The 25,390-nt window shown below is 44.2% G+C and overlaps 1 protein-coding gene across 1 annotated transcript in view; it reads left to right on the forward strand.

Annotated features, from left to right (window-relative positions):
• Positions 1-78: 78 nt before the first annotated feature.
• The window catches only part of LOC311111295 (ribosome quality control complex subunit TCF25-like), a 33,015-nt gene continuing 7,703 nt past the window's right edge, over positions 79-25,390 (forward strand). Inside the window, exons 1-15 of the mRNA XM_084154012.1 lie at positions 79-426; positions 838-987; positions 1,151-1,231; positions 1,431-1,552; positions 1,695-1,760; positions 1,846-1,928; positions 10,334-10,464; positions 11,360-11,459; positions 12,879-12,972; positions 13,118-13,210; positions 16,674-16,779; positions 16,921-17,080; positions 17,243-17,330; positions 17,536-17,694; positions 23,587-23,677. Coding sequence (XP_084010138.1) covers positions 205-426; positions 838-987; positions 1,151-1,231; positions 1,431-1,552; positions 1,695-1,760; positions 1,846-1,928; positions 10,334-10,464; positions 11,360-11,459; positions 12,879-12,972; positions 13,118-13,210; positions 16,674-16,779; positions 16,921-17,080; positions 17,243-17,330; positions 17,536-17,694; positions 23,587-23,677 — 1,746 coding nt within the window. The 5' untranslated portion in view covers positions 79-204. The remainder of the gene's footprint in view (positions 427-837; positions 988-1,150; positions 1,232-1,430; positions 1,553-1,694; positions 1,761-1,845; positions 1,929-10,333; positions 10,465-11,359; positions 11,460-12,878; positions 12,973-13,117; positions 13,211-16,673; positions 16,780-16,920; positions 17,081-17,242; positions 17,331-17,535; positions 17,695-23,586; positions 23,678-25,390) is intronic.

Here is a 25,390-nt window from a genome sequence, read left to right on the forward strand (position 1 = left end):
CTCCTAGTGGTACAAAGGTAAACGGCAGCGAACTGTGATTATCAAAACGAAAATAGTTGGCCTGCACTAAGATTGTCTACATAGAGCACCCGTAGAATAAGCTCTTTGGCATGCGGATTTCGCTCTCATGTTGTTTATGGCTGGAGCTGGGTCAAATCCCAGCTGAACCATAACCAATCTTCGTGACAACTCTGTCCCGGGAAGATGTCGAGCCGTGCTCTGAGGAGGTTGAAGGGGAAAAAGCGGGGGCAGGAGGCCCTGGACCTCGGAGATCTTGTCCCAGGTGAAGGGCCAGAGCCAGAGGAGAAGGCTGCGGATGTTGAGGAGGAAGAATGGGAACTGGATGAAGCTCTTCTCCAGCCTGCTAAGAGCAGCAGCAGGAAAGCAAAGAAGAATAAGAACAACTTGAGCAACATTTACGAACTGGTAGTGTTTCTCTTTTTCTAACACACATTTTAAAGAAATGTCTTGCTAACTGCCACGTAGCTCCACCACTAGACTACATAACTTTGTGACAAAGCTAGCTAGCTTGTTAAGCTAGTCAATGAAATAAGCAGCTGGACACATTGACACTTACAGACAGTGTCAACAAATCAAACAATAATTATACTGACTAACTCCTTTTGCCTGGCCAGACAGGACTCATACAGTACACCCCCTTGCCTTGACCATATGAACGTCACTAGGATGGGTTGGAATTCCAATGGCTCCCACAAGAAATCAAGGCAGAGACTGACCAAAGATTAATTAAAACGATGTGCAATGTAGAGATTTAGTCTCTGATATACAACCTTAACCTGAGTCTTTCCCACCTTTGCTGGAACCACATCTCTGCAGATATGTGACGTAGAGAATGAAGCAGAGAAAGCTACGACTGATGAAGACACAGTGAAGCCAGAAGAACAGAATGGTGATGAAGGCAAGGAGAAGAGCAACAGTGGGGAAACAGAGAAGAGAGATGCGCAGCCTGAGACAGGTGCTGCGAAGGTGAGGAGAGGGAAACGGACACCTTTGATACACTGTAGCCTCCACAGTATTATGGGGTATTGAGAGCCCTTTCCTCTTCAGTCTTGTTGTTATTATGCATGATTGCTCTAGTCGGAATGTTTTGAAGAGCTGTCTAACAGTTTTTATTTTCTTATGTTGTCAGCCTGAGTCCGGAGATAAAGCGAGCAAGAAGAAGAAGAAGAAGAAGAAGAAGAAGAAGAAGAACACTACAGGAGATAAACTGGTATACAGTCCATCTTGACAAATCACTTACACATATGTCCCCCAATGTGAGGGCACTGTTGTGCACATTGCCATATTTACCACTTGCTTTAGCAGCATTTCATTGTATGTTGAGGTTATGGGGGTGCTGCCCTGATGCCGTCTCACTCAGTCACATAGGCCGCTCTGTCTTATATTTGACTCTTATGTGTGGTTGTCAGGAGGTAGCTGGGGATGACATTGATGCGTTGCTGGAGAGCATAGAGCAGTCTAATGGACTGACCCTGCAGAATGAGGGCTGTGGAGGCTCAGACAACAGGCCTGTACTCTACGTGGAACACAGGTGAGTAGGTCCACAGCACTGCATCCAATCAGACATCAGGACTCTCTGTGGGGTAATGTCATCCAATCAGAATACACAGAACTTATGGCAGTAATTTATCAGTGATAGATTTTAGTTGAACTTACCCTCTTTTGTTGGTTAGGAACCTGAATCCTGAGACAGAGTTGAAGAGATACTTTGGAGCTCGAGCAGTTCTTGGAGATCAAAGGTAAGATATTCACAGAACTCCTTATCTGTGGGACTACTACTACTAAAGGTTACAGTATAAGCCCATCTCTTCATTCTTTCTTCAGACCTCGTCAGAGACAGAGACAGTTCCATCGCAGCACCTGGATGACCATCCCTAAAGACACCTGGCCACGCTTCAGTCGCCCAGGTCAGACCTACTCTCAACCTCTCACACTCGGCATCGCTCAGAACGCTGAAAGCCTTGTGAATACATACTATTTATGCAACATTTCACAGAAATGTTTTTGTGGATGCAAATGTAATGAAGTATCTCCCATGACAAAGTCACAAAACAGAAGATAATGCCCTCATACTAGGGCTGTCCCCAACCCAAAAAATTATTGGTCGACCAAGAGTAATCTGTTCTTCTGTTTTGTGACTTTGTTATGGGAGATACTTAAATACATTTGCATCCACAGAAACATTTCTGTGAAATTTTGCATAAATAGTATGTATTCACAAGGCTATTTTCCATATAGGCACATCCTATGTGTTTTAATCAAATCAACTATATGCACTGAGATTGTCTGATGCTTTAAGACACAGAAATGACTAGAGGGAGTCTGACCACAATTGATTGGATTGTGACGCCTGGCTCAGACTTTCTGCGCTGTGTTACAAAAAAAGACAGCGAGTGACTGTGTGACTAGCACCCTGTGTCTCTCTCTCCTCCCTGCTGCAGCGACCACCACACATCAACAGTGTGTATAGCGCTATCCGTGTTGCTGAAGCCATTTCTGACTAAAAAGTTATGTTACCGAAATCCCTCATTTGTTTAGGAAAAACATTCCCTATTCCCTCAACCCTTGCTCTCTCTATGTGACACATGTATGCTTCGCATGCACGTGACCAATAGGGCCTGACCTATAGCCTATCATAATCACATAAATAAATTGGTTATAACAAACTCTGAACACCGTAAGACAAACACTGTAACACAAACACTCAAACAGGCAACAGAAGCAGGATCTGTCTTATTTCTGTATGTATGTACAGTGGGGAAAAAAAGTATTTAGTCAGCCACCAATTGTGCAAGTTCTCCCACTTAAAAAGATGAGAGAGGCCTGTAATTTTCATCATAGGTACACGTCAACTATGACAGACAAAACGAGGAAAAAAAATCCAGAAAATCACATTGTAGGATTTTTTATGAATTTATTTGCAAATTATGGTGGAAAATAAGTATTTGGTCAATAACAAAAGTTTCTCAATACTTTGTTATATACCTTTTGTTGGCAATGACACAGGTCAAACGTTTTCTGTAAGTCTTCACAAGGTTTTCACACACTGTTGCTGGTATTTTGGCCCATTCCTCCATGCAGATCTCCTCTAGAGCAGTGATGTTTTGGGGCTGTCGCTGGGCAACACGGACTTTCAACTCCCTCCAAAGATTTGCTATGGGGTTGAGATCTGGAGACTGGCTAGGCCACTCCAGGACCTTGAAATGCTTCTTACGAAGCCACTCCTTCGTTGCCCGGGCGGTGTGTTTGGGATCATTGCCATGCTGAAAGACCCAGCCACGTTTCATCTTCAATGCCCTTGCTGATGGAAGGAGGTTTTCACTCAAAATCTCACGATACATGGCCCCATTCATTCTTTCCTTTACACGGATCAGTCGTCCTGGTCCCTTTGCAGAAAAACAGCCCCAAAGCATGATGTTTCCACCCCCATGCTTCACAGTAGGTATGGTGTTCTTTGGATGCAACTCAGCATTCTTTGTCCTCCAAACACGACGAGTTGAGTTTTTACCAAAAAGTTCTATTTTGGTTTCATCTGACCATATGACATTCTCCCAATCCTCTTCTGGATCATCCAAATGCACTCTAGCAAACTTCAGACGGGCCTGGACATGTACTGGCTTAAGCAGGGGGACACGTCTGGCACTGCAGGATTTGAGTCCCTGGCGGCGTAGTGTGTTACTGATGGTAGGCTTTGTTACTTTGGTCCCAGCTCTCTGCAGGTCATTCACTAGGTCCCCCCGTGTGGTTCTGGTATTTTTGCTCACCGTTCTTGTGATCATTTTGACCCCACAGGGTGAGATCTTGCGTGGAGCCCCAGATCGAGGGAGATTATCAGTGGTCTTGTATGTCTTCCATTTCCTAATATTTGCTCCCACAGTTGATTTCTTCAAACCAAGCTGCTTACCTATTGCAGATTCAGTCTTCCCAGCCTGGTGCAGGTCTACAATTTTGTTTCTGGTGTCCTTTGACAGCTCTTTGGTCTTGGCCATAGTGGAGTTTGGAGTGTGACTGTTTGAGGTTGTGGACAGGTGTCTTTTATACTGATAACAAGTTCAAACAGGTGCCATTAATACAGGTAACGAGTGGAGGACAGAGGAGCCTCTTAAAGAAGAAGTTACAGGTCTGTGAGAGCCAGAAATCTTGCTTGTTTGTAGGTGACCAAATACTTATTTTCCACCATAATTTGCAAATAAATTCATAAAAAATCCTACAATGTGATTTTCTGGAGAGAAAAAATCTCAATTTGTCTGTCATAGTTGACGTGTACCTATGATGAAAATTACAGGCCTCTCTCATCTTTTTAAGTGGGAGAACTTGCACAATTGGTGGCTGACTAAATACTTTTTTCACCCACTGTATATATATATATATATATATATATATATATATATACACACACACACACATATATATATATATATATATATATATATATATATATATATATATATATATATATATATATATATATATATATATATATGGAATAATTGATCATAATAATAATATCTGTCACATTGTTCTCAACACCAATATGCTGGTTAACTTTGCTATTAGCAACATGGTCTAGGAAAAGGCGCCAATTCAACAGCGCGCTGATGTGTTTCAGAACAGCAACCATTGTCCCAACGCAGGAGAAAGTGCATTTGTTATAAAATAATATATTTTTATTTGTGTTGCACCATTGTTCTTACATAATATAACCATATACCATTTCAGTATCATGTCTTTGACTGATGGGCTGTTCCATCCCCACAGCCTCCACAATGGATCAGTCCACTCAGACAGGCATAGCAGGGTCCCCGTTAGCTACTGCGAAGGCAGCCACTACTCTTTCTGGGGTCCAAACAGGAACAGAAAAATAGGCTTGGGCGATATACCGTATATCAGGGTATTTCAAAATACTGACGGTAGTCTTGGTTACAGCAGAGACATTCAATACCCTCCTGGATCAAGATCCCTTTTGCCTAAATGGTTTTGTGTGTAAAAAAAATAAAAATAAATATTTATTATTATTTTAAATAGCGCCCCTTATGTGCATTTCGGGTAATACCGTATACCCCGATATGGTACAGAAATGGTATGACGGTATGAAAATCTGGATACCGCCCCACCCTACAAAACAAAAAAAACACATCAAAACAATAGTTTACATCATAAATAAATCAATACATCACAACAAATATTGTGTACTATACAAATTCACACTGCTCCACCCTGCTCCACCATAACAAATGTACAATCTAAAATGTACAACAATACAATATTACTGTGTGTGTGTCTCTTCACAGTCTGCGTTGTGCCGTGAGGTGTTGTTTTATGTTTTTTAAAATCTGATTTTACTGCTAGATTGGGTTACCTGATGTGGAAGAGAGTTCCATGTAGTCTTGGCTCTATGAAGTACTGTGCGTTTCCCAAACTCTGTTCTGGCCTTAAGGCAGGACTCTACAACCCTTTTCCTGGAGAGCTATTGTCCTGAAGGTTTTCACTCCAACCCTAATCTAGCACACCTGATTCTAATAATTAGCTGGTTGATAAGCTGAACCAGTTTAGTTACAACTGGGGTTGGTGCGAAAACCTACAGGAGGTTAGCTCTCCATGAACAGGGTTGGAGACCCCTGCTTTAGGGACTGTGAAGAGACCCCTGGTGGCATGTCTTGTAGGGTATTATTGGGTGTCTGAGCTGTGTGTTAGCTGTTTGAACAGACAGTTCGGTGCTTTCAACACGTCGAAACCTCTCACAAAGACAAGTAGTAATGCAGTCAATCGCTCCTCTACTTTGAGCCAGGAGAGATTGACAGGCATGTTTTTGATATTAGCCCTCTGTGTAGTGTACATTTAAGGGCCAGCCACGCTATAGCTCTAGTTCTCTGAAATACATTTTGATATGCCAGTTTCTATTTATTAGGATTTAATCAATTATGCTAAATTTAATCCCCATCTCCTCAGGCTGGCGCCTCTGTGTTGAGCAACAAGGCGACAGTGTCTCTCCATTATCACAAATTTGGAATTCTCATCAGCGGGACTCTAAGAATCCTGGTTCAGTTTGGGTAGCTTATAACCAATCAAGAGTAGCGGCAGAAGAAATTACATGTTAACAGCAGTGGGCAGCCTGAAGCCATGTTGACAGAGAGCTTTTCTGGGTAGGATCACACCAAAGGCATTGTTCTGTGGATTTGAACTTTGCCCTATGAAGTCTTGTTAAAAAACAGTCCAATCACCATGTATCATTAATCAAATGCTGCCTAGCCCTTGGCCTCAAATACTCTTTTGATGTTTGGGAAAGACTCCATTGATGTTTGGGTCCATAGTGCCCCTGGTGTTGTGGGATACTGGGTTGTTTAACCCAGAGCTGAGGTTGGAGAAGAATTAGGGTCTCTGTTATGGCAGTGTTAGCTACTCCTCAGGGTGTCAAAGCTCCCCCAAACTCAAGGCTTATGTAATCACCTGACTGGAGATTTGATCTGGGAAATATCACTTCCCTCCCAAAATATAGATGGGTGATTTTATCTTTTTCCTCTCACTTTTTGAGTAGTCTCAATGCCTTAGCTTGTACAGTGCATTCAGAAAGTATTCAGACCCCTTGACTTCTTCCACATTTTGTTACATTACAGCCTTATTCTAAAATTGATTAAATTGTTTTTTTTCTCTCATCAATCTACACACAATACCCCATAATGACAAATCAAAAACAGGTTTTTAGAAATTTTTACAAATGTATATAAAAAGAAGACCCTTTACTCAGTACTTTGTTGAAGCACCTTTGGCAGCGATTACAGCCTCAAGTCTTCTTGGGTATAACGCTACAAGCTTGGCACACCTGTATTTGGGGACTTTCTCCCATTCTTCTCTGCAGACCCTCTCAAGCTCTGTCAGGTTGGATGGTGAGCGTTGCTGCACAGCTATTTTCAGGTCTCTCCAGAGATGTTCGATCGGGTTCAAGTCCCTGCTCTGGCTGGGCCACTCAAGGACATTCAGAGACTTGTCCCGAAGCCACTCCTGCGTTGTCTTGGCTGTGTGCTCAAGGTCATTGTCCTGATGGAAGGTGAACCTTCGCCCCAGTCTGAGCGGTCTGGAGCAGGTTTTCATCAAGGATCTCTCTGTACTTTGCTCTGTTCATCTTTGCCTCGATCCTGACTAGTCTCCCAGTCCCTGCTGCTGAAAACATGCCCACAGCATGATGTTGCCACCACCTTGCTTCACCGTAGGGATGGTGCCAGGTTTCCTCCAGACGTGACGCTTGGCATTCAGGCCAAAGAGTTCAATCTTGGTTTCATCAGACCAGAGAATCTTGTTTCTCATGGTCTGAGAGTCTTTAGGTGGCTTTTGGCAAACTCCAAGCGGGCTGTCATGTGCCTTTTACTGAGGCATGGCTTCAGTCTGGCCACTCTACCATAAAGTCCTGATTTGGTGGAGTGCTGCAGAGATGGTTGTCCTTCTGGAAGGTTCTCCAATCTCCACAGAGGAACTCTGGAGCTCTGTCAGAGTGACCATCGGGTTCTTGGTCACCTCCCTGACCAAGGCCCTTCTCCCCCGATTGCTCAGTTTGGCCTGGCGGCCAGCTCTAGGAAGAGTCTTGGCGGTTCCAAACTTCTTCCATTTAAGAATGATGGAGGCCACTGTGTTCTTGGGGACCTTCAATGCTGCAGAAATGTTTTGGTACCCTTTCCCAGATCTATGCCTCAACACAATCCTGTGTCGGAGCTCTGCGGACAATTCCTTCAACCTCATGGCTTGGTTTTTGCTCTGACATGCACTGTCAACTGTGGGACCTTATGTAGACAGGTGTGTGCCTTTCTAAATCATGCCCAATCAATTGAATTTGCATTTACATTTTAGTCATTTAGCAGACACTCTTTTCCAGAGCGACTTACAGTTAGTGAGTGCATACATTTTCATACTGGCTCCCCGTGGGAAACGAACCCACATCCCTTGCGTTGCAAGCACCATGCTCTACCAACTGAGCTACAGGGGACCCCAATGAAGTTGTAGAAACATCTCAAGGATGATCAATGGGAACAGGGTTGCACCTGAGCTCCATTTCGAGTCTCATAGCAAATGGGCTGAATACTTTTGTAAATAAGGTAAACTCAGCAAAAAAAGAAACGTCCCTTTTTCAGGACCCTGTCTTTCAAAGATAATTCGTAAAAATCCAAATAACTTCACAGATCTTCATTGTAAAGGGTTTAAACACTGCTTCCCATGCTTGTTCAATGAACCATAAACAATTAATGAACATGCACCTGTGGAACGGTCGTTAAGACACTAACAGCTTACAGACGTTAGGTAATTAAGGTGACAGTTATGAAAACTTAGGACACTAAAGAGGCCTTTCTACTGACTCTGAAAAACACCAAAAGAAAGATGCCCAGGGTCCCTGCTCATCTGCGTGAACGTGCCTTAGGCATGCTGCAAGGAGGCATGAGGACTGCAGATGAGGCCAGGGCAATAAATTGCAATGTCCGTACTGTGAGACGCCTAAGACAGCGCTACAGGGAGACAGGACGGACAGCTGATTGTCCTCGCAGTGGCAAACCACGTGTAACAACACCTGCACAGGATCGGTACATCCGAACATCACACCTGCGGGACAGGTACAGGATGGCAACAACAACTTCCTGAGTTACACCAGGAACGCACAATCCCTCCATCAGTGCTCCGACTGTCCACAATAGGCTGAGAGAGGCTGGACTGAGGGCTTGTAGGCCTGTTTTAAGGCAGGTCCTCACCAGACATCACCGGCAAAAACGTCGCCTATGGGCACAAACCTACCGTCGCTGGACCAGACAGGACTGGCAAAAAGTGCTCTTCACTGACGAGTCGCGGTTTTGTCTCACCAGGTGTGATGGTCGGATTCGCGTTTATCGTCGAAGGAATGAGCGTTACACCGAGGCCTGTACTCTGGAGCGGGATCGATTTGGAGGTGGAGGGACCGTCATGGTCTGGGGTGGTATGTCACTGCATCATCGGACTGAGCTTGTTGTCATTGCAGGCTATCTCAACGCAGTGCGTTACAGGGAAAACATCCTCCTTCCTCATGTGGTACCCTTCCTGCAGGCTAATCCTGACATGACCCTCCAGCATGACAATGCCACCAGCCATACTGCTCGTTCTGTGCGTGATTTCCTGCAAGACAGGAATGTCAGTGTTCTGCCATGGCCAGCGAAGAGCCCGGATCTCATCCCATTGAGCACGTCTGGGACCTGATGGATCGGAGGGTGAGGGCTAGGGCATTTCCCCCAGAAATGTCAGGGAACTTGCAAGTGCCTTGGTGGAAGAGTGGGGTAACATCTCACAGCAAGAACTGGCAAATCTGGTGCAGTCCATGAGGAGGAGATGCACACCAGATACTGACTGTTACTTTTGATTTTGACCCCCCCTTTGTTCAGGGACACATTATTCAATTTCTGTTAGTCACATGTCTGTGGAACTTGTTCAGTTTATGTCTCAGTTGTTGAATCTTGTTATGTTCATACAAATATTTACACGTTAAGTTTGCTGAAAATAAACGCAGTTGACAGTGAGAGGAGTTTATTTATTTGTATTTTTTTGGAATACATTTCTAAAAATCTGTTTTCGCTTGTTGTCATTATGGGGTATTGTGTGTAGATTGAGAGGGAAAAAACTATTTAATCAATTTTAGAATAAGGCTGTAATGTAACAAAATGTGGAAAAAGTCAAGGGGTCTGAATACTTTCCGAATGCACTGTATATCTATATCGAATTGTCAGATCATTATCTTTATTCCACATACATATCTATATGAAATTGATGCAATTTCAACATACTGCAACTGTACACACATGTAACCAGTAATGTGTATAAATCCTGGATGACTGATGGGGCACTGTATTGATACTCCTCCTCAATTGTAAAAAAGATTTTGGAAGCTATAGAAATGCATTTATAAATGTCTACATTAGTTTTTGACACTTATTATTTTTCTAAAACAGACACTTTAATGCATACTTTTCAATTATATTATGTGAGCTAAACATAAAATGAAAAAATATATAAAAACATTTTTTAAGTATTTTTTTTAGAGGGTACTAATGTTACTGTCCCACTACTACAACAACAACAACAATATTTAAATACATGTAATTTTGTCCTTAAAACATTTAAGTGAAATACTGAAGAATATCATTCATTCCTGTGGAGGACTGCTCCTACTAGGGAATGCCAATATGGCCGACTGGTGGCTTCAAAGCCTCTGAATGGGCAATACATAGTGTCAGCAATCCAGGGTTTATATACTTCATTGCATGTAACTCACATAGAATAATACTGTCTGTAATGTTTCCTCCCTCAGGTATCTCAATGACCCTACTGGAGTCCAGGGATGGTCTACAGTACTTCACCTTCGAACACAGCCGGGACTACCAGCAGATTCAGTTCAAGTTCCTGGACTCAGTGGAGTCCATGGATCCCAACAACATTGTGGTAAGGGTTCACCCACGGTCTCAGGGGTCAAGGGTCATCATAACTAGGCTAATCAATGGGACTGCAGTTCATAAAAGTCTTTCATATTGACATGATACTCAGAAATATAACTGGAGATTGATTAGCAATGCCGTGATGCATGTCTCAAATATCTAGGACAACCGATATGCATGATTCTAGATCAATTTTAACTACAATTCTAGATCACGGCATGAGAAACTAGAGAATTCAGAGAAGGAATTCAGTTGAAATTTAAGGTTGAGGACATATATGGTTTTTAATGTTTAGACAAACGGTGATCCCCCGTCTCCCCCACCTGTCCCCCCCACCCTTCCAATGCCCCCCCCCCCCCTGCCCTCCCCACTCTCCCCCTGTCCACCCCACTCTCCCCCTGTCCACCCCACTCTCCCCCTGTCCCACCCCACCGTCCCCCTGTCCCCCCCACCCTCCCCCTGTCCCCCCCCCACCCTCCCCCTGTCCCCCCCCACCCTCCCCCTGTCCACCCCACTCTCCCCCTGTCCACCCCACTCTCCCCCTGTCCACCCCACTCTCCCCCTGTCCACCCCACTCTCCCCCTGTCCCACCCCACTCTCCCCCTGTCCACCCCACTCTCCCCCTGTCCCACCCCACTCTCCCCCTGTCCCCCCCCACTCTCCCCCTGTCCACCCCACTCTCCCCCTGTCTCACCACCCACTCTCCCCCTGTCCACCCCACTCTCCCCCTGTCCCACACCACTCTCCCCCTGTCCACACCACTCTCCCCCTATCCACCCCACTCTCCCCCTGTCCACCCCACTCTCCCCCTGTCCCACCCCACTCTCCCCCTGTCCCCCCCCACCCTACCCCTGTCCCCCCCCCACCCTACCCCTGTCCCCCCCACCCTACCCTCTCCCCAGGCCCTGCTCCAGATGAACCCCTACCACATTGACTCCCTGCTGCAGCTTTCTGATGTCTGCCGCATACAGGAGGACCAGGAGATGGCCAGGGACCTCATCGGTGAGTATCAGGGACCTGATTGGTGAGTGGGACTCCTGTCTTTGCTCTGATTTGGCAAGGAGGGTCATACCCAAAGCTCTGATTGGTGAGTTGGGGATCCTCTCTGCAGTATCATTTTGCTCAAGGTTTGTAAATGTGTCATGAGACCCCTTTGGTATGTTTTCTTGGACCCATATACAATTTAATCTAGGTCCCAGATAAATAGTTGGAATAAGTTTATGCAACATTATTCTTGATAAACATTGGTGCCCTCTGGGCAGTACATTGTATAATAGGTTATTTTATACACAATACCTATACCACACACTGCTCTAGTATGTCATATATTACCTTATGCCAGGGTTTCTTAACCTATGGTTTGGGACCCAAAGTGGGCCCTGAGCGGTGGGTCTCGAGTTATGAGTAAACATTTATAATCACACACTATTTATTCTTAATTTGGGTGGTTTGAGGACAGTACATTTCTCATTTAGGTCTCGAGCTGAAAAAGCTTAAGAACCTCTGCCTTATGCAATTGATCTAGATAAGGTTTAATAGTTCAATTGAGTCAGCTGTATCTACAGCATGTTTATTCTCTGAAAGACTCTAAATTGGATGCAAAGTAGCGTATTTCAGATTCCTCAGGTAATGCATTTAGGCAGGAAATGTTACCATACTGTTACTCCAAGCCTGTCACTACGAGCCTACTAACATCATCTATAAATGAGTTGATAAATACAGTTAAGGTTTGAGCAGAGCACGCTTTGGTCAGGGCTAAATCACATCAATACAGAGGGCAAGCAAAAGCAGCTTCCATTTAAAGTGACTTCTCTCTGACCACCAAGGTGAAAGTACATTTTCAACCACACGTAACTGAATTGAACCCAGCTAAAATATTTATTGGTTATCTAGCCACGTGTTTACACTGTACACAATACATTCAAACAACCCACTGATTGTTCAGATATAGTCACTGAAAGTGCATGTCAAAATTCTTCATGTGTGGGTGTAGCCCCTCTCATCCTGTGTCAGCTGATCCTGATCATGCTAATGAGGTCCTACTCTAATCAACTCATTACAGCAGCACTGGAAAACATGTTATACAGTTGTGTAATCTGAGTTTGAAAGGGCTTAGTACATTGGGATCCTACCAGTGTTTTGACCAATGAGAAAAGCTGCTACCTCTAGGTAGCTAGTCTTGTTGATGTAGTTGTTGTTGACACCGGAACTTGAAAGGGAGTGGTTTCACTTAAAGCTGTTTTCATGCCTTCTAGCAGAGGGAGACATGTATGTTTTTACAAAAGACAAACACAGCCTGGAGGAGGGTATGATGATCTACCAATTGAGAATCACTGGGACTGTTTAGCAACCAGGTAGTGCTGGCTAAAGTTACATGTTTTCACTTGTCGTTGGTAAAAGACTGTGTGGTGTGTGTTCCAGAGCGCGCCCTGTACAGCTTTGAGTGTGCCTTCCACCCTGTGTGCAGCCTGACGTCAGGAACCAGCAGACTGGACTACCTGCGACCAGAAAACAGGTTAGATAATAAACCTCTGCTACACAGGTCAATCCACAAACGCTGTTATGCAAGGGCCTTTCTCATAAAATGATATAGCCAATGGAAATGTAAAAGGTTTATAATATAAGTCTCTCCTTAGTCTGTAAATTTATCCTCTCTGCAGGGCGTTCTACTTGGCTGTTTATAAGCACATGATGTTCCTGGAGAGGAGGGGATGCCCCCGGACAGCCCTGGAGTACTGCAGACTCATCCTGAGGTACATGGGAGACTGTGTCTGTGTGTGTGTGTGTGTGTGTGTGTGTGCGTAGTGTGCACCCCAGGTGTCAGGGGTAGAGGGAAGGTGAGAATCGCATAATGGAAGAAGTACAGCGACGGACTATGTGTTTTATTTATTCACACAAAAAAGACAATTGAAAGACAAACAGTGCAGATAAAGACAAGACACAAAAGGTGTACAGGTGAGGTTGGAAACCCAAGAGGGCTTACATGAACCCCCCCCCCCTAATCTAAACATTGGCAGTAGAATGGCCTTACTGAACAGCTCAGTGACTTTCAACGTGGCACCGTCATAGGAGGCCACCTTTCCAACAATTGAGTTCGTCAAATTTCTGCCCTGCTAGAGCTGCCCCGGTCAACTGTAATTGCTGTTATTGTGAAGTGGAAACGTCTAGGAGCAACAACGGCTCAGCCGCAAAGTGGTAGGCCACGTTGCAACACTCACTACCGAGTTCCAAACTGCCTCTGGAAGCAATGTCAGCACAATAACTGTTCGTTGGGAGCTTCATGAAATGGCTTTCCATGGCAGAGCAGCCGCACACAAGCCTGGCATTGCGCACAAGCCATGCGCAATGCCAAGCGTCGGCTGGAGTGGAGTAAAGCTCACGCCATTGGACTATGGAGCAGTGGAAACGCGTTCTCTGGAGTGATGAATCATGCTTCACAATCTGGCAGTCAGATGGATTTGGCGGATGCCAGGAGAACACTACCTGCCCCAATGCATAGTGCCAACTGTAAAGTTTGGTGGAGGAGGAATAATGGTCTGGGGTTGTTTTTCATGGTTCGGGCTAGGCCCCTTAGTTCCAGTGAAGGGAAATCTTAACGCTACAGCATATAATGACATTCTAGACAATTCTGTGCTTCCAACTTTGTGGCAACAGTTTGGGGAAGGCCCTTTCCTGTTTCAGCATGACAATGCCCCTGTGCACAAAGCGAGGTCCATACAGAAATGGTTTGTCGAGATCGGTGTGGAAGAACTTGACTGGCCTGCACAAAGCCCTGACCTCAACTCCATCGAACACCCTTGGGATGAATTGGAACGCCGACTGCGAGCCAAGCCTAATCGCCCAACATCAGTGCACGATCTCACTAATGCTCTTGTGGCTGAATGGGAGCAAGTCCCCGCAGCAATGTTCCAACATCTAGTGGAACGCCCTTCCCAGAAGAGTGGAGGCTGTTATAGCAGCAAAGCGTGGACCAACTCCATATTAATGCCCATGATGAGATGTTCGATGAGCAGGTGTCCACATACTTTTGGTAATGTAGTGTATATAAAAAACAGATTGTTCAATTAAATAAAACATATTAATTATGTGATATTTGTAGTTGCTTAAATGGCACAAAGGCTGCGCTGTGCTAATCTGCGCCCGATCCCAATTGTTATGTAATATTTCCTCTTATAAAGAGTCCTTCTCATATATTATAATAATAAAGGTCTTACAACACTTCATATCAACTAAACAAACATAAACCCCAAGTCAGATGTCCATATATTATCCAGGAATGACTCCACTAAATGGATCAGGCTGGCTGTATTTCATTACTGGTCATAAAACCTGGCTAGGCGGTATGACAGAACAACACCCATGGGACACTCCACACACTATGGAAGGGCTGTTATTACACATGCTTCTACCTCGGCCCTGTGTCTTAGGCCTATAGCCTTTATCTTATCTAGGATGTGGTGGTCATGGTACACACTGAGTGTGCAAAACATTAGGAACACCTGCTCTTTCCATGACAGACTGACCAGGTGAATCCAGGTGAAAGCTATGATCCCTTATTGAGCTCACTTATTGAAGAGGGAGTAGACGGGTTAAAGAAGGATTTTAAGCCTTGAGACAATTGAGACATGGATTGTGTATGTGTGCCATTCAGAGGGTGAATGGGCAAGACAAAATATTTAAGTGCCTTTTAAGCGTGTATGGTAGTAGGTGCCAGGTGCACCGGTTTGTGTCAAGAACTGCAACGCTGTTGGGTTTTTCACGCTCAAAAGTTTCCTGTGTTTATCAAGAATGGTCCACCACCCAAAGGGCATCCAGCCGACTTGACACAACTGTGGGAAGCATTGGAGTCAACATGGGCCAACATCCCTGTGGAACGCTTTCGGCACCTTGTAGAGACCATACCCAGACGAATTGAGGTGGTTCTGAGGGCAAAAGGGGGTGCAACTCAACATTAGGAAGATGTTCCTAATCTTTTGTACACTCAGTGTATATCTATGATTTCCGTCAAACACTGGCCTCCTCCCCTCATGGTGGTGTGTGTCTGCTCTATATAAGCATCCATGGTGGAACACGTTGTGACGGCTGTCCCTCTCAGGCCTACTGTGTTATGATCAGGAGGACCTTATCTCTGCTTCAGTAGATGACTGATAGGAATACCAGATGACCAGCCCTGCCGCCCGCAGCAGCTCTGTCATATACCACATATAGGGCCCTGCTTTTTGTTGCGGAAATGGAGGCACTGTGCTTTTACCAGTATTTCCAGCATTATCCACTAGTGTTGATGGAGGTTGGAAATCCTAGGAAATGTTATTTAATTGACACAAGCTGTCTCCAATCAATATCTGACCGGGACTCGAACCAAGTCCCCACGTGTACACGCCACTCGGATGGCCTCATGGGCACCATCCCACTTCTGACACCAATGTAGCGAATTTGGAGGGTAGCCCCGACCGGGACTCAAACGCGGATCCACAAACCCGGATCCAGTGACTGTCAAGCCAACACCTTAACCGTTACACAAGAGGTTCCGCTTGGAGTAACAGTTAAGGTGTTGACTTTATAGTCGCTGGATCCGGGTTTGAGTCTGTTGGGGCTACCCTCCGAATTCCATACAATGTACTTCCATGGTTGGTTTCATTGACTCTCCCCTTTTTAACTGCCCCCAATTTACAATTTTTTAGCTACAACTTCTAAGTCTGTTGGAGAGGATCAGCTTGAGCAAAATAAGGTGTAGAATCACTGATCTACAAATAGTATTCCATGCCAAATAATAGGCTTTGCGCGATTAAGATTTGCAGCGCTGTGTCTCCCCTGGCTCAGGCGATCCCCCCCACCAAACACACATGCACAACCAGACATTGATTGATTGGAGACAGTGTCAATTAAATAACAGTTCCTAGGATTTTCTACCTGCAGCAACAGTAGTGGATAAAACTGGAAATACCAGTAAAAGCACATTGCCTCCATTTCCGTTATGTATAGTGTCACTGTATTTAAGATCCCCAGGATATATTGAGTCTTTCCGGCAATGTCACAGATTCTGGTCACGGGTTGTCATGGGTCCGACTGTTAATAAAGAAACCATTTATTTATTTTATTTATGTAATGTTTATTTATATAGTAGTTATGTGGTCTTAGTTATGTAGGCGAAACTGAATGAAGTATTCATTGAAGAAGAGGAGCTGTTTTATTCCGTCATCTCCTTTCTCTCCCAAGTCTGGACCCAGACAACGATCCCCTCTGTATGCTACTGCTCATTGACTTCCTATCCCTTCGCTCACGAGAGTACAACTTCCTCCTCCGGCTATACCAGGATTGGGAGGTGAGACGAGTGTGTGTGTGCGTGCATGTGTGTGCAAGATTTTCTGTGTGTGTGACCTCATACCAGTGTGTGTCTGATTTCTCTGTGTGTGTGTGTGTGTGTGTGTGTATTGTCTGATTCCTGTGTGTGTGTGTTTCCCAGGTGCACAGGAACCTGTCCCAGTTGCCAAACTTTGCCTTTTCTGTGGCTCTGAGCCACTTCCACCTGAGTCAGGAGGATCAGACTGAGTCAGATGAGAGGGAGAGGCTCAAACACAAGGCTGACCTGCTGCTGCAGAACGCTCTCATCATGTTCCCTGGAGGTTAAAGTCATACACACACGCATCAATCATGCACAGCACAACCACAAGCCTGAGAGGGACAGCCTTCAGAATATGTTCCACCATGGATGCTTATATGGAGCAGACACACACACACACAAAAGAGACCTATGCCTTATATCTGTGTGTTTGTGTGTTCCCCAGTGTTGATGCCTCTGTTGGACCTGTGCACAGTGCAGCCTGACGCTGCTGTATCGTCTCATGCCTTCTTTGGACCCAGAAGCCAGTTGGGGTAAAACATCTGCTTCAACCGAGGCATCATGTCTCCCTGTCTGTCATGTCATTCCTAAATGCACCTCTTCTGTGTCAGTCAGCCTAATGGAATTGAATCATAATTTATTAGCATGAAATTGTAATCTATTGTCGGAGAGCTTAAATTGAATTAGAGTTACATAAATTGAATTGTTCCTTCCTCCCATCTCTTTCCCTCTCTCTAGGCAGTCTCCTGCCCTGGCTGAGCTGGTGTCTCTGTACGTGGGGCGGACTCACACCCTGTGGAGGGAGGGAGGTGTCCTACTGTGGCTGGAGGAGTGTGTGAGGGAAGTGTTACGACGAGTTGACACTAAGGACCCTCTGGTGGAGGACTGCCAAAACAAGTAAAAGCCCTTTGGACTCTAGACCACTGGCATTATTACCTTTCCAACCCCCCAAACTGTTACTCTTTACCCCATTCACCTCTAGCCTGTAATTCACACTGAGTATTTCTGTTCAATAAGTAATATTCATTGATTCAGTGGAGCAATGTTCAGTGTGGATTCCAGGCTAGTTCACCTCCAACATGCAGTGCCTATTTATTTTTTATTTATTTTATTTCACCTTTATTTAACCAGGTAGGCCAGTTGAGAACAAGTTCTCATTTACAACTGCGACCTGGCCAAGATTAAGCAAAGCAGTGCGATAAAAACAACAACAACAACACAGAGTTACATATGGAATAAACAAAAACGTACAGTCAATAACACAATAGAAAATAAAAAATCTAAATACAGTGTGTGCAAATATAGGAAGTTATGGAGGTAAGGCAATAAATAATATTTATAAATAGGCCATAGTGCAAAATAATAACAATTTAGTATTAACACTGGAATGATAGATGCGCAGAAGATGATGTGCAAATAGAGATACTGGGGTGCAAATGAGCAAAATAAATAACAATATGGGGATGAGGTAGTTGGGTGGGCTAATTACAGATGGGCTGTGCACAGGTACAGATGGGCTGTGCACAGGTACAGTGATCGTTAAACTGCTCTGACAACTGATGCTTAAAGTTAATGAGGGAGATAAGTGTCTCCAGCTTTAGAGATTTTTGTAGTCCGTTCCAGTCATTTGCAGCAGAGAACTGGAAGGAATGGCGGCCAAGGAGGTGTTGGCTTTGGGGATGACCAGTGAGATATACCTGCTGGAGCGCATACTACGGGTGGGTGTTGATATGGTGACCAATGAGCTAAGATAAGGTAGGGATTTGCCTAGAAGTGATTTATAGATGACCTGGGGCCAGTGGGTTTGGCGACGAATATGTAGTGAGGGCCAGCCAACGAGAGCGTACAGGTCACAATGGTCGGTAGTATATGGGGCTTTGGTGACAAAACGGATGGCACTGTGATAGACTACATCCAATTTGCTAAGTAGAGTGTTGGAGGCTATTTTGTAAATGACATCGCCGAAGTCAAGGATTGGTAGGATAGTCAGTTTTACGAGGGCATGTTTAGCAGCATGAGTGAAGGAGGCTTTGTTGCGAAACAGGAAGCCGATTCTAGATTTAACTTTGAGTGGCGCAGTGGTCTAAGGCACTGCATCGCAGTGCTAGCTGTGCCACTAGAGATTCTGGTTCGAATCCAGGCTCTGTCGTAGCCGGCCGCGACCGGGAGACCCATGGGGCGGCGCACAATTGGCCCAGCGTCGTCCAGGGTAGGGGAGGGAATGGCCGGCAGGGATGTAGCTCAGTTGGTAGAGCATGGCGTTTGCAACACCAGGGTTGTGGGTTCGATTCCCACGGGGGGCCAGTATGATAAATATAAAATAATGTATGCACTAACTGTAAGTCGCTCTGGATAAGAGCGTCTGCTAAATGACTAAAATGTAAATTTAAATGTAAAATGATTGGAGATGCCTAGTAACAGTCTACCTACCCCTTGCACATTTTACACATTTTGCTGCCTTAAAATTAAATAAAACAATTGATTACATTAGATGTTTTTTCTACCATTGTACACAACCTACTCCACATTTCCAATGTGAAAGAAAAATTATAGAACATTTTCCAAATGAATAAAATAGAAAAGAAGATGCCTGGATTGTGTATATCTTCACACCCCAGAGTTAATACTTGGTGGAAGCATATTTGGCAGCCATTACAGCTGTAAAACTCTTGGAATAAGAATCTACCAACTTTGCACAAATCTTAGGGCAACATATTGTTTTTGTCAAATTTGCTCTAGCTCAGTAAATTTGGTTGGATGTCATTGATGGACAGGAATATTCAAACCTTTTTTTTCAAGCAGATTTAAATTAAGACTGAGACTGGACCATTAAGGAACACTCAACACCTCTTGGAAAGCCATTCTGGTGTGTCTTTGGCATTACAATTTGTGTGATTGTCCTGCTGAAATATAAAATAAATCCATGTAATATAGGCTATACCTTCACAATGAATCCAGTATTTATTTTAGACAGGTCTAAAGAAACATTATATGAAGAAAATGTAGTCTATTTCAGAAGAACAGAATAGCATACTCTGAGTTGTCCTTATGTTAGGTCCTGATCTGGCTATGCCATATGGTTGTGGGCTACACTAGTTCATTTAGCAGACAATATTTGCTTAGACTTCCGTGGCATTATTTAATATTATTTAATAGTATGAAGAATACAATTGAACAAAGCTGAATAAAATAGAAAGGATATTTTCTCCAAACGATTTGAGAGAGTACGCACATGCGGCTATTCTGTGTTGAGCTGTTAACAAAGGAACAGGTACTCCTATATGCTTAATTTAGAGTTATTCATGTAACTTTAGTTGTTCTACAAACGTTGGGCTATATGTTTTGATTTTTAATACATTGTAAGGCTGCATGATGCAACTCTAATGATGATTTGAAAAAAGTCGCTTAAAAGGCATGAGCTCTGCTTTGTTTTTTTGCGCAGGCTGTACACACTTAGTCAGTCTCTCATTCACAATTTGAGAAGCACTTGATAATGTCTCAAATTTCCCGGCGGCATCCCCTTTCTGTGGCCATAATACACTCTAAAGAAATCCATGCCTTTTACAGCCCTTCTCCCTAAATGCTGCCTGCTCCGAAGCAGCTCTCTTCTCACTCACACAGCTCTCCATCACGTGATCCATGTGATCGGGTCTTTCTCACAGGCTACAAGTAAAGACAGACATATCGGGGCAACTGCGCGCGTCCTTATCCAATTCCAAGGTGCATATTGAAGATATTGGAACAACTGTCCACATGTACTTTTCGTCAGCCAACAAGATGAGTAGGCCTAACGAACAGCAAAACCACTAGCCTATGTCAATCTACTATCCCCCATAGTACAAAAGTTGACCTATTCTGTGCGAGAAATAAATATTCCAAACATAGTCTTGGACAGTTGTGAGATGCGATAGATCTCAAATTAGTACAACCACTAGCATCAAAAAAACGTTTTACGCAATGAGGCTGACGCAACAGTTCAGAACGTTTAGCTTAAAATGTTGATAAACTATTAGGCTATTTCTTCACATAATATGCGCAGCAATGCGCACACGGCAGTAGGCTTTAAGCGCAAATGTTTCAAAATTGTCTTCCCCAAACTTGAAACTCACATGGTGCAGCCAGTTAGGCGCTACACCCATTATAAAGCGGATGAATGTGCTTCCTTTTAAGGAGTTATTTGGCCACTTCAGTTGTGATACGAACCTTATTAAAACATATAGGCCTATGGGCTAGGCTACATGAGGTGTGCGACTATGATTAGAAAAAGTCACCAAAAAAAGGCATTGTTTCTTGCCTTAAGCTGGGCATCATTCACAAGTGATAATATATCATTCACAAGTGATAGGCTAATATTATCACCCATCAGACTATTCTTGATTTAATCTTGTCTTTACATATACTAAATAATATATGTGTGAAATTCGTTTTGATTTAGAATGGACCATTATCATGCACCTGTCTCAAAACTGGGGCAGGGGAAAAAATACATGTCATCTCTGCACTTAAATAGCGAATGGAGGACGCTTTTCCTGTGGTCCATTTTCATGGCAGCCAGGTAGGCTATACTCCTGTTGTAAAGAAAAGCAATGTGCTTAATATTAGGAAAGTTGTGAAATAAATATAGTAGGCCTAGCCTATAGAAAACTGATGGGATCCTCCTCACTCTGTTTTCTCACGCAATTGCATAGCCTATAGAAATGTTGCGCAACATGAGCTCATGGGCTCTCATTAATTGTTTTATTAGATTTTCGATAACATTTGCATTGATGTCAGAGTGATTAGAGGGACAATAGAGTGCTGAGTACCAAGCAGTTAGCAAGTTTGGTAGGCTACTAATGACCATCAGCAGCATCAGAGCTTGGAGAAGCAAAATTACAGTGACTAAACGGTCACATGGAATTTGACTGCCTTCACGACTCATGACCGCCAAGGTGTGGCGGTAATACGGTCACCGCAACAGCCTTATCCCAGGGTTATGTATTCAGAAGACTGAGACAGGGTTTCCTTAACCCTCTCCCACGTCGTCTCTCCTTTCCCCTCTCTCATCTCTGCTTAACCCTCTCCCACGTCGTCTCTCCTTTCCCCTCTCTCATCCCTGCTTAACCCTCTCCCACGTCGTCTCTCCTTTCCCCTCTCTCATCTCTGCTTAACCCTCTCCCACGTCGTCTCTCCTTTCCCCTCTCTGTTTAACCCTCTCCCACGTCATCTCTCCTTTCCCCTCTCTCATCTCTGCTTAACCCTCTCTCACGTCATCTCTCCTTTCCCCTCTCTCATCCCTGCTTAACCCTCTCCCACGTCGTCTCTCCTTTTCCTTCTCTCACCCCTCATATCCCTTTATTTTCCCCCCTCTCTCTTTCATCCTGCTTAACATGTCTCTCAATCGATTTCTCCCTTTCCCACTCTCACCTCAGGCTGCCGAGGTTAGGGTCGGTGTTTGTACTGTGTCTGTTAACCCCATGTTAATCATTTACATTTTTACATTTTAGTCATTTAGCAGACGCTCTTATCCAGAGCGACTTACAGTTAGTGAGTGCATACATTTTCATACTGGCCCCCCGTGGGAATCGAACCCACAACCCTGGCGTTGCAAACGCCATGCTCTACCAACTGAGCTACACGAGACCATCTGACTGCTCTACCAACTGAGCTACAGAGTCATCTGACTGACCCCTCACAAGTGGAGCAGAGAGAGGGGACATAGAGAGGGGACATAGAGAGGGGACATAGAGAGGGGACATAGAGAGGGGACATAGAGAGGGCACATAGACAGGGCACATAGACAGGGCACATAGAGAGGGGACATAGACAGGGCACATAGAGAGGGGACATAGAGTGCTCTCTGTGCTCCAGGAGGCCTAATGTTCATGGCTTGTTGTTTCCTCACTGTCAGAAGTCCTGAGCCGTATACTACAAATGTGGTTTGAGGAGTTGGCGAGGTAACTTTGATCTGAGTTCAACTCGGTATAACCAGTACCACAAATGTGGCTCACCTTTTAGCCAGGTACATTTCTATGGCAATGAATCCTTCAGATCTAACCTGCTCCGAGGCAGGCTAACTCAGGGCTAACTACATTGATCCTGAATGAAGTGTCTGAGCTGCGAGTTGAGGACCAATTAAATCCGATTCCCTCCCTCTCGCAAAGATTGTGTCATCATCCACTTCATTTGAGGAAGACAACTAATTAAATATTTTATTAATCAAATGTGTTTTTGTGTGTAAAATAAATTGTAATGTTTAAAATACCTATCACATTACACATAGTAATGACCGATGCATTTGAAACTTCATACACAGTAAATATTTTGTAACAGTTATTTTATCATAGGAGGGAAAAGGTCCTCGTGAATCACACCAAAGTATTAATATAAAGACTGCACTTATACGTCTATTTCACACCATAGCCGGCTGAATTCTGTGCAAATGAAAATGTGGCACTGACTTGCCCATGGATTGATGTTTCAGCATTGTCTCAATGAAGAGTTTGGTGTTCGACTAGCAGATTACCCCTATTCCTTAGATGAAATAGCATGCTTCAATGGAGAATCTCCTTCGAACGTGCTTTTTAGTCTAGGAAAAGGCTTAATCTAGGTCTGAGAAACCAGCCATACGTCTACGACAAATCTACAAAAGTTATTGTTTCATAAGTGTTGAGGCAACACTTTTAGATGAAATAAAGCAATGTAACATTTTGATGTCAGGAAGAATTCAAAGGAGCCTCATGAAATGTGGCATATTGGCATATGTGTCTCTGACTTTGGTTTCCCCTCCTGTCACCTCCACCCCCCTAGGAGGAAGCAGAGGTACCAGAGTGCCCCCCTGAACATCCATCGCCACGTCATCCTGTCTGAGATCAAAGAGGCCACCTCCACTCTACCGCTGGTGAGAGACTCCGGCAACAGCCACGCTACTATACCCTGGTCACCAGTTCTGTTTCTGATTTAGCCCACTCTTTCATTGTCATGCTGTTTGTCGTTTGTTAAATGAGAAACGGATTTGACAACCAGGCTTACTCTATGATTATGTCTGTGCCTCATGTAGCCCTGTCCCCTTTACATTGCATTACTTCTGACCAGCCATTACCCTGGTCAATAGTAGCACACAGTATATAGGCGAATAGAGTGACTTACCTAATCATAGTATAATTTCCTTAGTGCTTTATCACATGTTCATGAATGGTTGTATTCATTCATTCTGTACACTTACATCATGTACAGTGGGGAAAAAAAGTATTTAGTCAGCCACCAATTGTGCAAGTTCTCCCACTTAAAAAGATGAGAGAGGCCTTTAATTTTCATCGTAGGTACACGTCAACTATGACAGACAAAATGAGAAAAAAAATCCAGAAAATCACATTGTAGGATTTTTAATGAATTTATTTGCAAATTATGGTGGAAAATAAGTATTTGGTCAATAACAAAAGTTTCTCAATACTTTGTTATTTACCCTTTGTTGGCAATGACACAGGTCAAACGTTTTCTGTAAGTCTTCACAAGGTTTTCACACACTGTTGCTGGTATTTTGGCCCATTCCTCCATGCAGATCTCCTCTAGAGCAGTGATGTTTTGGGGCTGTCGCTGGGCAACACGGACTTTCAACTCCCTCCAAAGATTTTCTATGGGGTTGAGATCTGGAGACTGGCTAGGCCACTCCAGGACCTTGAAATGCTTCTTACGAAGCCACTCCTTCGTTGCCCGGGCGGTGTGTTTGGGATCATTGTCATGCTGAAAGACCCAGCCACGTTTCATCTTCAATGCCCTTGCTGATGGAAGGAGGTTTTCACTCAAAATCTCACGATACATGGCCCCATTCATTCTTTCCTTTACACGGATCAGTCGTCCTGGTCCCTTTGCAGAAAAACAGCCCCAAAGCATGATGTTTCTACCCCCATGCTTCACAGTAGGTATGGTGTTCTTTGGATGCAACTCAGCATTCTTTGTCCTCCAAACACAACGAGTTGAGTTTTTACCAAAACGTTATATTTTGGTTTCATCTGACCATATGATATTCTCCCAAACCTCTTCTGGATCATCCAAATGCACTCTAGCAAACTTCAGACGGGCCTGGACATGTACTGGCTTAAGCAGGGGGACACGTCTGGCACTGCAGGATTTGAGTCCCTGGCAGCGTAGTGTGTTACTGATGGTAGGCTTTGTTACTTTGGTCCCAGCTCTCTGCAGGTCATTCACTAGGTCCCCCCGTGTGGTTCTGGGATTTTTCTCACCGTTCTTGTGATCATTTTGACCCCACGGGGTGAGATCTTGCGTGGAGCCCCAGATCGAGGGAGATTATCAGTGGTCTTGTATGTCTTCCATTTCCTAATAATTGCTCCCACAGTTGATTTCTTCAAACCAAGCTGCTTACCTATTGCAGATTCAGTCTTCCCAGCCTGGTGCAGGTCTACAATTTTGTTTCTGGTGTCCTTTGACAGCTCTTTGGTCTTGGCTATAGTGGAGTTTGGAGTGTGACTGTTTGAGGTTGTGGACAGGTGTCTTTTATACTGATAACAAGTTCAAACCGGTGCCATTAATACAGGTAACGAGTGGAGGACAGAGGAGCCTCTTAAAGAAGAAGTTACAGGTCTGTGAGAGCCAG

This window comes from Coregonus lavaretus, assembly GCF_964263955.1.
Source record: "Coregonus lavaretus genome assembly, chromosome: 37".
NCBI lineage: Eukaryota > Metazoa > Chordata > Actinopteri > Salmoniformes > Salmonidae > Coregonus > Coregonus lavaretus.